Source organism: Cibotium barometz, chromosome 12, assembly GCF_041138505.1.
Source record: "Cibotium barometz isolate CiBa-2024 chromosome 12, ASM4113850v1, whole genome shotgun sequence".
NCBI classification, from domain to species: Eukaryota; Viridiplantae; Streptophyta; class Polypodiopsida; order Cyatheales; family Cibotiaceae; genus Cibotium; species Cibotium barometz.
The window spans coordinates 11440944-11453752 of NC_141057.1; the positions used below are offsets into that span (position 1 = coordinate 11440944).

Sequence of the window (12809 nt, forward strand, 5' to 3'; positions counted from 1 at the left end):
AAGGATCTCTTCTTTTTCTTTTTTTTCTCTCTTTTTTTTGTCCTTTTTTTTTTGCTGGTTGACCAGCCCTTTTCTGATCCAAAAACAATATCCAAAAGGTCATGAACATGTTCATATTGTGCCCAATATATGGCATGTCTTGGCCACCTCCACGCGCCTATAGGGCTGTCAAAACTGCCTCAATTCAGTCCATACTCACCCTTGGATCTTGCCTAAAGGGTGGCTGCAAGTGTGGAGCATGTCCACATCACACCGGATCACATGGTCCACCCTTTTTGGATTACTGATGAGCACTGAGGATGTTGTGAGCCCTGGTCCAAGGACCAGCCATCGGTTTCCATCAGGTTTAGGTGATGGTTGTTGTGGTCGCTTGGTGGGTTTTCATGCATCGGGCCAAGAAATATGTCTATTTGCTAATACGCTTCACTCGTACCTTTCAGTATCACTCAAACTATGATACCCATCATGGGTCATGCTCATCTATATGTACAATGCACATCAACTGGTCCAGAAACAGGTGTAGCTTTTGGAAAATTTTACAACGTTTACAATTAGGCCATTGTGCTAACTTGAACAATGAGAGCAAGAGTCCCAATACAGTGCTGCACTCTTTAAGTTCAGTAGATTGCGCTATAAGGTACCCCAGAAAATCTAGAACAAAACTAAAATAAAGTATAAGAATATCTGCAAATTTTAAAGTATGCACACTAGAAGTGTGCAAACAGAAAACAATGCAAAAGCGACAGAAAGCTTCATGTATAACACTGCATAAAGTGACCCAAAAATGCAAACATTTGAAGTAGTAACCAAAAGAATGCCTAAAGCACCCTAGGTCATTCACAACAAGAATTTATTATCTAATGTAAATGAGGCGCATGTCACAATTGTGACTTAATCTCTCTTCATTACCCTTAATTATCCTTAATTACTCTTAATCATTGAAGGGACACTAGTGAAGGATCACAACCTATTACATGGGTCATCACCAAAGGACACATCTCTTCAAAAGGACACATCTCTTCAAAGGGACACATCTATTGATCAAAGGGACACATCTATTGATCAAAGGACACATCTCTATGTCCAAAGAACATAACTATTCATTCAAGAGTCACACCCTTTCATCAGGGATGTGCCTCTTCATTTGTACCTCTTCAGGCCCTATTTGACAAGACCTTGTGTCTTAATGCAAACAACACAGCTTTCCGCTCTTCGCCTCATGTTTACTCAAGTATTTAAATATTAAGATATTTTAATCATGTTTAATTAAGCTAAAAGCTTAACAATGGTATCAGAGCAAACAAACTCCAACCTGTAGGATGCCACAGCCAAACCCTAACCCTAAAAATCAAAAAACCCTAACCCTAAAAATCAGCCAGCCCTAACCCTAACATCAACCTTACCAAGTGTTGTATGGAAGAACTAGAGAGAATGCCCCTTTCAATTTTGCCCAAAATGCCCAATTTTACGTGATTTTTTCATTTCCCCAATTATGCAGTAAGTGTCTTCTTTTTAAAAAAAAACAATGGGAAGCTTTGGGTTTACCGAGCAACATGGGTTCCTTCCACGGTACTAATTGGCTCCCTCTCCACCTGTATGAGGCATCGTTTGGTGCATTTACTCTCTCCCAAGCTGAATCGTCATGTGTGAGGCGCCGCCACCCTTCACTTTGAAAAGCCGCGACTTTTCACTTTTTTTTATTTAAAAAAACGTGATGTGTAAAAAAAAACATAAGGCTATTAGCCTTAGCCTTACAACCTAAGGCTCGTTCCCACGGGCTACAAGAGCAACATGCCCACCCTCTACTGGCCGCCCATGAAGGAGCTAAAGAAGCTCAGCTGAAACAGTTAGGGTTTCATGTGGGAGACACACACAGAGAAGAAGGGAGAGAGAGAGAGAGACGTGTGGGGATAAGTCAACTCACAAGGTATATGAGTGTGTGACTCCCCTATCACACATGTATATTTGCTCTAGTGCACATAATGCACTTAGTACATTAAAAGTACTAAGTGTCCTATGTACTATAAAACTTATGGGCTTGTACACACTATAAGGGTGGGCATAATGCCTTTACCCCAACAACCTCCCACTTAAAGGCAATGTGCCCTTAAGTGAAGGAAAAGAAAAAATCAGCATGTACATGATAATTTACAAGGCCATATCAAGACTGAAACTGGCCTCATCCAATGCCCATCAAGTGTCTGCAATGAGCAAACCGCTCTGGAGGCAAACTCTTTGTCAACAGAGCAGCCGGGTTGTCATCCGTATGAATCTTGACAAGCTGAATCAGCTTGTTCTCTATCACCTCTCTAATGAAGTGATACTTCACATCCACATGCTTCGTCTTTGCATGAAAGACAGGGTTCTTTGCCAACTGGATGGCACTCTGACTGTCACAATGCAACAATGGAATATTCCCTGTATAACCCAAATCAACCACTAACCGAGATAGCCATAATGCCTCCTTGCAAGCCTCTGTGGTTGCAATATACTCAGCGTCTGTAGTAGATAAGGCAGTGCACTTCTGCATCCTGGATATCCATGACACAGCACCTCCTGTGAATGTAAACACATAACCGGTAGTAGACTTCCGGTTATCTGGATGACCAGCATAATCCGAATCCGTGTAACCATGCGCTAATGCATCCTGTTTGCCAAAGCAAATGCACATATCCTGTGTGCCCTTCAGGTATCTCATGACACCTTTCACTGCTTCCCAATACTTCTTGCCAGGGTTGGCCATGTATCTAGTAACCACTCCCACTGCAAATGCAATGTCCAGCCTGGTAGCAACCATGGCATACATGAGACTGCCACAAGCTGAAGCATACGGAATCTTGGCCATATCAGCCCTGCCACTATCCGACTGTGGGGTGTCCATAGCACTGAGTTTCACATATGGAAGCAAAGGAGTACTAGTCTTCTTCCCCCCCCTCCATATTGAACCTCTGCAAAACTTTGCCAATGTATTCCTTCTGAGACAAATACAACACATGCTGATTTCTGTCCCGAAGTATCCGCATACCCAAAATGTGATTTGCATCACCCAAATCCTTCATATCAAAGGTCTGATGCAGCCTCTTCTTCAAGGCATCCATCTCTTTACGAGATTTCTCGGCAATCAACATATCATCAACATACAAGATGAGGATCAATAGACTGCCATCCAAAGCTTTCTTGGTGTATAAGCAGTGATCTATGTCACTCCTCCTGAAATCCTGGGATTTCATGAATGTATCAAATTTATGATACCATTCCCTTGGTGCCTGTTTGAGCCCATAAAAACTCTTTTTCAACTTGCATACAAGCTTCTCCTTTCCATTCACTGCATAACCCTCTGGCTGTTGCATATATATCTCCTCATGGAGATCACCGTGAAGAAAAGCAGTCTTCACATCCATCTGAATCAAATCCAGATCATCATGAGCAACCAAGGCTAATACAGCTCTTAGTGTGGTCATTTTGACCACTGGAGAGAAGATCTCATCAAAGTCCACACCATATTCCTGCTTGAAGCCCTTAGCCACTAACCTGGCTTTGTATCTTGGCTTTGCATCAGGTGCAACTTTGAGCCTGTAAACCCACTTGCATGGCAAAACCTTCTTGCCTGTAGGCAAATGCACCAACTTCCATGTTCCATTTTTGTGGAGAGAATCCATCTCTGACTTCATAGCACGCTCCCAAAGAGCCTTGTCTGCCCTCTGTAAAGCCTCCTTATAACAAGAGGGCTCCCCACAGTCAGTGAGCATCAAGTAGTCAACCCCTGGAACAAGCCTGTCAAGGGATCTGGAGGGTCTTGTGGACCTCTGTACCCAATGATCATCATTTGCAGGTTGCTGTCCAGCCTGCATATCACCTATTGGTGGCTCCTGTTCCATGCCATAAGGTTGAAAAATCATGCCCGGTATCTCCTCTAACTGTGGGATATCCATAGGGATATCTTCTGCCATCTCTGGCTGTCCATTTGGACCATTTTCAGCACCATTTAAGGGCTGGTTTCGTTGCTGTAATGGCTGATTTACAGCCCTTGGTTGTTGTCCATGATGTCCATCATCATCAAAGATGACTCTGCCAGGCTCCTCTTGCCTTGCAAGCTCCTTATACATGCATGTTTCATCAAAAATGACATCATTGCTGCGTATAATCTTTCTATTCACTGGATCCCAAAGTCTATACCCCATTTCACCTCTGTCACCATATCCTAGGAATATGCATTTGTGAGACTTAGGATCAAGTTTGGTGCGTATTTCCCTGCGTATGTGCACGTACGCAACGCAACCAAACACTCTCAAGTGCTTGTAGGACGGAGGCTTCCGTGTCCATACTTCCTCTAGCACTTTCCCACCAAGCCTCATGTTAGGTGACCTGTTTATAAGATGAACGGCTGTCATAACAGCTTCAACCCAAAAACCATGAGGTAACGCAGCATGTGACAACATAGAACGGACCTTCTTCTGAATGGTCCTGTTCATCCTCTCTGCTGTCCCGTTTTGTGGAGGATCATAAGGAGCGGAGAGCTCCCTCTTGATGCCTTTAGCATCACAAAAGTCCTGAAACTGTTTGGACATATACTCTCCACCATTGTCGGAACGCAAAGCCTTCAATGTTTTGCCAGTTTGATTCTCAACATGAGCAACAAACTTCTCAAACACTGAGAATGTATCACTCTTCAAACGAAGAGGATAAGCCCACACCTTGCGTGTGGCATCATCAATAAAAGAGACAAAATATTTTGCCCCTCCCAAAGAAAGCTGAGGCATCTCACATACATCTCTATGCACAAGCTCTAACTGAGCATCTTTCTGTCCAAGAGCTTTCTTGTGGGGACACTGGAGTTGCCTGCCATATATACAATGCTCACAAAACTGAAAACTTGAGAACATTCCTTTGACACTCATGTGTCCCAACCGGCTATGCCACATAGAGATTTTCGACAGCTCAGTTGCATTTACATTAGCATGGTGACAAACACCAGCATGCATGAAGTAAAGAGTGTCCACCTTAGAGCCTCTGGCAACAACCAGTGAGCCCTTACTAATCTTCCACTTTCCACTACCAAATGTGGTAACATAACCAGCATCATCAAGCTGTCCAGTAGAAAACAGGTTCTTCTTGATCTCAGGCACATGCCTGACATCATGGAGCATAAGCTGTGAGCCATCTGAAAACACAAGCCTCACATCACCTCTGCCAAGAATCTGGCATGCATGGTTGTCACCCAAATAAACTACTCCTTCATTGCCAGCAGTATACCTGACAAACAAGTCTCTGCAACCTCTGACATGAAAGGAGGCACCTGAATCAATGATCCATGAGTGCATACCATGACCATCTCCTGCATGGAGTGAATGGGCATCAAGTGAAGACATGAATAGGACTTCATCCTCACTGTCACCTGCATGTGACACATTGACTTCTTCAATCTTGACTCCACTTTTGCCCTTTGGCTTTGCGTCTTTGGCTTCATCTTTGTCTTTGTCTTTTCCTTTGCCCTTTTCCTTTTGATCATTCTTCCATTTGTAGCATTGCTTTTTGAAATGTCCCTTCTTGCCACAATAATGGCATTCCAAGTCCTTTTTGGAGCAGGACTTCTCCTTCCCCGTTCTTGGCTTTTACCCCTTTGCTGGGATCTCCCACGTGCATTCATTGCATTGGACTTTCCAACAGAGTTGTTCTTCCTGTTCATCTCCTCTTGAAGGAGAGCACCCTCCACATCTGCATATGACAGCATAGCATTTGAATTGCTAGTGGCTGTCCTAAATGTGTCCCAACTCTCTGGCAAAGTGCATAAGAGAAAGGTGGCTTTGAACTCATCGTCCATTGCCAACTTTTGATTGATGACCTGGCTGACAACACCATTAAACTCATTTAGATGGGCTGTCATAGACGCCCCTTCCTTCATTTGAAGACCTATGAGGTTCTTCAACCAATACACTTTGCTTGAGGCACTTTGCTGGGCATACAAGTCCTGCAATCTTTGCCACATTCCCCAAGCTATCTTCTCTTCACGTATGCTGAAAAGTAAAGAGTCTGACACAGACAACATGATGGTGGATCTTGCCAGCTCATCCATATCTTCCCATTCTTCAGCAGTAAGAGAAGAGGGCATTACACCCCTTTCTTTGATGGGCTTGTGCTGCTTCTTCTGGAGCAACACATTATAGCACTGGGCTTGCCAAATGTCATAATTATGTGAGCCTTCAAGCTTCTTGATGTGAAGCAATGAAGAGCTCTCACCTGTGGTTGCCATAGCAATATGCAACCTTTGACACAGTCAATGCCTGACTCCCTGCAAGATGTGCAAACACTGCACCAAAGCACACAAAGTGCTCACAGTTGTTCTCCCAAAGTTTATCTCCCACTGCGGAAGCACGAATGCAACTCTCCTCCCACTGAATGTGATAAAATCACCAAAATCTGGTTGCTGCAGATTTATGACAGCACCTTAGATGTGCTCTGTTCCCCTTCCAAAATATTGTACAACAGTACTAAGTGCCCACCAATGATGTACCAAATCTGTACAGGCAAGTACAACAGCTGAAAATGAGCCTTTTCCTCATTCAAATCAATGTACAGCCATGCCAAAACTTGTACAAAGTTGTACCAAATCTGTACCAGCAAGTACAGTAGCAATAAATGCTCTCCTGGCTGTCCAAATGAGTGAAAATCAGACCTTGACAGTCCCCACCACTGCATACAACAGTCCTGGACAGAAATTGGGCAAAAGCCCCTTGACTGCAAGTGGATTACTGAGGGTTCAAGGCATAAAAGTCTTCCCTGCTGCTTTGCCAAGCTCAACAAGCACAAAATCTTGAAAAGCCCCTTGATTCAAGATCAATTTCTGATCATGAATGGTACATTAATGCATATGAAAGGCATCCAGAGTCTTCACAATGCTTCCCCCTGGCCACATATACATCCAATACATAAAAGCCCCTTGATTTACTGGCACATTGAGTGCTTGACAGGCATCAACACATTGCCCAAAGCATCAAATGCCAGTGCCTGCATGCAAATCAACCCGATTGGCACAAAAGCCCTTTGATTTGCACTCCAATTTCCTGCAATTTAGCCCCGAATGTGAGATTGCTCACATCATACAGCATGTATGAATGCCCAATGGCACAATTACATCAAAAGCCCCAAATGTTAACACCCAATTTCCTGCCAATTGACCCGGAATGTGACCAATGTCACCCAATGTTGCCAATTGTGCTCAAATCTGAGCCATTAGGACCTGTACCTGCTCAATTGATGATAATGGACATACAAATCCCAAAATTGAAGCAAATACCTCTGAAAATTTTTGATTTCTGTTGCGGAAAGGGGGGGGCGTCGTATTTGCTGACTCGTGTAGCCGAGTTCACAGGCAAAGGTGGATTTGGAGACGCAATACTTGCAGCTCTGGCAACAGCAATGGTGTGGCAACGTCGGTGGAGGCTGCTCAGAGAGCAACGGAGGGCATCATCTGGTAGGAGCTAAATCAGTTGAAGAGAGGTCGACTTTGACTGTCCTTCGTGCACACCTGCGGGCGCAGCACACTTGTGTTCACGCGCACACCTTGTGCCACCTCAGCTCGAGCGGCCAAATGTTAGCACTCAGGTGTCGCAGTGCTGGAAATAACGACGGCTTTGGAGGAGTGACACATACGGAGAGGACCTAGAGACGGTCTTCGGCGTGGGTCTCGATGACGACGTCCGAGGTCACGTAGGCTACGCAGGTGAGCACAAAGCCGGCCTCCTGCTGGTCATCGTCCAAGAAGGACTGCCCGTCCTGGTCCACAGAGCCCGCAATGACCTTGCCCATGCACGACGAGCAGGCGTCCGCCCGGCAAGAGTAGGGCAAATCCAGCCCCGCCTCCTCAGTCACATCCAATAAGTACGTGTCTCCCGACACGTCCACCACTGACTCGCCGCTTGGGGTCTTGAATGTCACCTTGAACGCCTGCACCCTTGAGATAAAAACCCTTAAAAAAATGTAACCCTAAAACCAGAGCTCTGATACCTAAAGAAGCTCAGCTAAAACAGTTAGGGTTTCATGTGGGAGACACACACAGAGAAGAAGGGAGAGAGAGAGAGAGAGAGACGTGTGGGGATAAGTCAACTCACAAGGTATATGCGTGTGTGACTCCCCTATCACACATGTATATTTGCTCTAGTGCACATAGTGCACTTAGTACATTAAAAGTACTAAGTGTACTATGTACTATAAAACTTATGGGCTTGTACACACTATAAGGGTGGACATAATGCTTTACCCCAACAGCCCACGCACTTGCATGGCAATGGAAAAAAAAACCAAAAAAACCAAAAAAACCAAAAAAACAAAAAAAGAGACAAGTGATGAATCGGCCAGCTCTCTGACAGCCGCTCAGGACCAACCGCCGCCTACACTTGCAAACGGCCAACGAAGAGCAAAAAAAAAAAAGGGGGGGGCCTTTATAGCAAACCACCCTCCCTTTGCAATGCGGCCAATCTAGAGAGAAGACACAAAGGGAAAAAAAACGTTTTTCTCCAGTAATGCAAACAACCAGCTTGCACGAACTTCAAAAAAAAGTGTGCCCCAAGTCTTCATTATTTGCAGCTTTTGCTTAGTACCTGACTCCTGCAATACCTGCATTCAGCCGGGCTTCTTCAAACACACATCTCAAGTGTGATCAACCATAAACCTTGCTGTTTTCATCATTTTTTTAAAAACGCAAAATACAGCACAAACAACAGCCAAGACAATGTGGCACTTTAATATTCAAGAAAGCCACAATTCATCATCGTACGGGTACTACGCACTCCAGGTGTGCAAATCAAGATTTATGGTTTACATAGACATGGAAACCCCCTCTGCTCCCTCTTCATCGACAAGAACCAGTCCCAGCGCTCTTGGTTCGGTACCAATTGAACTTCCTCCTCATAGAGGATAGTCTATAACAGCCTTGCTAGCTTGTAACCTACCTTCTCCAATCCACATAATGTATCTGCTCCCCCTACTTGTTGATGGTTCTCACTAGGACCCAAAGGCGTCAACACCCACAACCCCCAGAGTCTCAATTTGCATAGTCTTCATCTCAGTCTACTACTATGGAAGACGAAACCCACCAGCCTAGCAATCCAGCTCCAGCGGATTAGTAGTAAGCTTTGCACAGATGTAGCAACAGTTTCAACAACAACTTCAAGAGTCCATGACCACATTGGCTTCTCAGATCCAACAGTTGCAGACGGATCGCCATTCTCATACCAGTTATGTACCGGCAACGGACATTACAGCATCAGTACTAGACAATTAAGGCAACATTCCCCCTGAGGTGGAAGGTGACGATCTTAAGACTCTTTATCGTCTTTGCAAGCTAGTAAAACAAAGAAATTGGCAGTTAAACCCCCTGAGTCCTATGGAGGACAATGCAATAAGCGTACACTTGAACAATGGCTTTGCAAACTTCGCCTGTATTTTGACTCGATGGTCCTTACCGATGCCAAGAAGATTACATTTGTCGCATTCTTACTTAAAGATACTACCTTACTTTGGTGGCAACGGCGACAAGAAGTTGGAAAAATGGTTACGACGTGGGAAAAATTTAAGCGAGTCATTCGTAAGCAGTTCATTCTTGCCAATGCGGATTTTCAGGCCTGAACTCGTTTACGCCACTTAGACCAAACTGGTTCTTTGGCTTCTTAGATCTCGTAGTTCACTAATATGATACTGGAGATTGATTCTTTGTCCCCAACGGACAAGCTTCATGCCTTCATTGAAGGTTTAAACCCCACACTTCGTACCGATGTGCAAAAGTACAATCCTGTCGACCTTGCTACTGCCATTCATTATGCCGAGCATGTAGCGGATCTGAATCCGAATTCTCAAACATCGGCCTCTCAAGGTTATTATGGCAATGGTTCATGTATGGCTCGTGAAAGTTATCAACAATCCTCATCCGACAACTTTCAATTCCGGCCCTACTCCCCTTGGTAACATTTACAACAACCTCGCCAACAGGACAGGTCATCTTTTAATCATTCTCAACGTCAACAGTTCCTTCAATCACGTGCATCTGATCGTGGATGGGACTCTGGACGTGACCAATCTCGCACTCCTCGTCCTACAATAGCTTCACCTTCTCATGAACAACAAAAGATAGAATTGTGCACAATTTGTAATGGCAACCATGGATGGTTTGAATGTCCTAAACGACCCAATGCTTCTCAAAACCGTAATGTGGAATCTTCAACTTCAGAAGACTGCTCCGATAATTCAAAAGGAAAACATGCAGTAGCTCATGCACTTCATGTTAGTCCTAACCATGACACAAATATGGCAAACTTTATTGAGTCAATTGATGACAACATCAAGGATTCTTCAAGCATGACTTCAAAAGAACAGCTAGATGATGTTGAAAAGACCTTGGATTCTTTATCTCAAGATGATGAGTCACCGATGATGGACTTCTTTGAAGACACAGAGATTACAAAAGCGGATATAACATTTGTTTCAACCTTACCCACATGGGATGACACAATCGATATCAAGCAAGAGGATAAAGTTTTCAACGCTGCAGAGAATTTCAAGCATTCTTCTAACAACTTGGATGAATACTTTACTACTATGAAGCGGAACACTTCAACAGATACTATTCAAGTATCATCGAGAGAATTCATGGTTGAGCCTTCAGATTTTTCTACATCGCAATATAGCCAAGTCAACTTCAAGCCCAACATTTGAAAGCAGACAAAGAAGAAGACATTAAAGAATGATGCTACAACTTGGGATTTAACATTTAGAGCACGACAGCAAGACAATAGAGAAAACGTCTTCAATATTTCTCAGTGCAAGCTTCCCCACAAGCATAAATGGCCTAATAACGAAGATCTTCAACAAAAGTCTATTATTTAGCCGGAGTATTATTTTAAGTGGGAGGGAATGTCACGATGTGACTTAATCTCTCTTCATTATCCTTAATTACTCTTAATCATTGAAGGGACACCAGTGAAGGGTCACAACCTATCACATGGGTCATCACCAAAGGACACGTCTCTTCAAAGGAATACATCTATTGATCAAAGGACACATCTCTATGTCCAAAGGGCATAACTATTCATTCAAGAGTCACACCCTTTCATCAAGGATGTGCCTCTTCATTTGTACCTCTTCAAGCCCTATTTAACAAGGCCTTGTGTCTCAATGCAAACAACAGCTTTTTGCTCTTTGCCTCATGTTTACTCAAGTATTTAAATATTAAGATATTTTAATCATGTTTAATTAAGCTAAAAGCTTAACAACGCAAAACTAGGAAATCTGCAAGGCATAAGATATCGGAGTGCACTGAACCTCTGACAGTTGGGTATTTCCATGCTGCTAAGCCCATGGGAGAGTTGATCAGCCCAAGATCCTGAAGACCCTTAAGGCTGGGCCCATTCCCTGCTGCCAAGGACCTGGAACCTGTAGATGCGAAAGAAAACAAACGAGAGAAAGAAGTTACTTTCCTGCCCACTCCCCTGATCATCGTGGCAGATCTGCATAGAAATTCAACATAAAAATTAACTTGGTCAGCACTGAAAATGGTGGGAAAATACAACACAAGCAGCAAACTCGACATTTACCCTAAATCAGAGATTGAGATATGCTTTAATGTGATTAAGAGATGACGCAAACAAGATGAATGGAGACACAATTCTGCAAAATAATCACGTAAGATAGGTCAAAGAAAAATCTTGATACTCAACACAAACATAAAAGAATATAGCATATCTTAGCATGCATAGTGACTGAAAACCTGATTCAGGGAGGATTATAAGTGAAGTGAAGTTTTTTTAAAGGTAGTAAAAGGAAAAGAGAAAGAGGGGGGAGGGAGGGAGGGGGGGCGTATTCAAGATGGTATGAGAACTAAGGTACTCAGAGGTGAGTGCATGCCACAACCAGTAGCACAGAGAGAGAAGCGAAGAAGGGGAATGGGAGAAACCTGATTCAGGGAATGGGAGAAACCTAATATAGCATATCTTAGCATGCATAGTGACTGAAAACCTGATTCAGGGAGGATTATAAATGAAGTGAAGTCTTTTTTAAGGTAGTAAAAGGAAAAGAGAAAGAAAGGGGGGGGGGGGGGGGGGGGGTGTTGTTGCATGTGGGGGTGTATATTCAAGACGGTATGAGAAGTAAGGTACTCGGAGGTGAGTGCATGCCACAACCAGTAGCACAGAGAGAGAAGGGAAGAAGGGGAATGGGAGAAATATGACGAGCCAGGCATCCAGCTCATCACTCAACCATAGAGGCGTCTAGAGACATGGTTCACATACGCCCATACCATAAGGACACCACCCCCCAGGCGACGTCGCATGGAGCAGTCCATGCTAGGCCACGAGTCCAGGATTTGGATATGCTCCGACTGGACTGAACTGAACCCAATAATTGATTTATATAGTTCCTCCTATGAAGTAGGAGCTATAATTCGCCAGTGCCTCTAATTCACACTAGACCTCCCCTTTGGATGCCCCTCCCAGTATCTAATTGTCATGTGCATCCTGCACTTGGATGCCACATATGGACATGACTGTACAGACAAATGCAAGACCTAGGGCCGGACACCGCATTTTCATTGTGAGCCCTGGTCCAAGGACGTCGGGACAGCAGCCCTCTCTACTACATCGGGACAGCAGCCCTCTCTGCTACATCGGGACAGCAGCCCTCTCTGCTACTTCCGGACCATCCCCCTCTGCTACATCGGGACGCAGCCCCCTCTGCTACTTCGGGACGGAGCCCTCTCCCCTTTAGGTACGCAGCACCCATGTCACCAGAGCTTGCACCACTCGGGACAGCAGCCCTCTTTG

General features: G+C 44.3%; 1 protein-coding gene across 1 annotated transcript in view; it reads right to left on the reverse strand.

Annotated features, from left to right (window-relative positions):
- Positions 1 to 12809, reverse strand: part of LOC147633055 (cytochrome b-c1 complex subunit Rieske-4, mitochondrial-like) — a 42892-nt gene that overhangs the window by 10998 nt on the left and 19085 nt on the right. Inside the window, exons 2-3 of the mRNA XM_086806052.1 lie at positions 11586 to 11658; positions 11314 to 11498 (exon numbers count right to left, since the gene is read on the reverse strand). Coding sequence (XP_086662178.1) covers positions 11314 to 11488 — 175 coding nt within the window. The 5' untranslated portion in view covers positions 11489 to 11498; positions 11586 to 11658. The remainder of the gene's footprint in view (positions 1 to 11313; positions 11499 to 11585; positions 11659 to 12809) is intronic.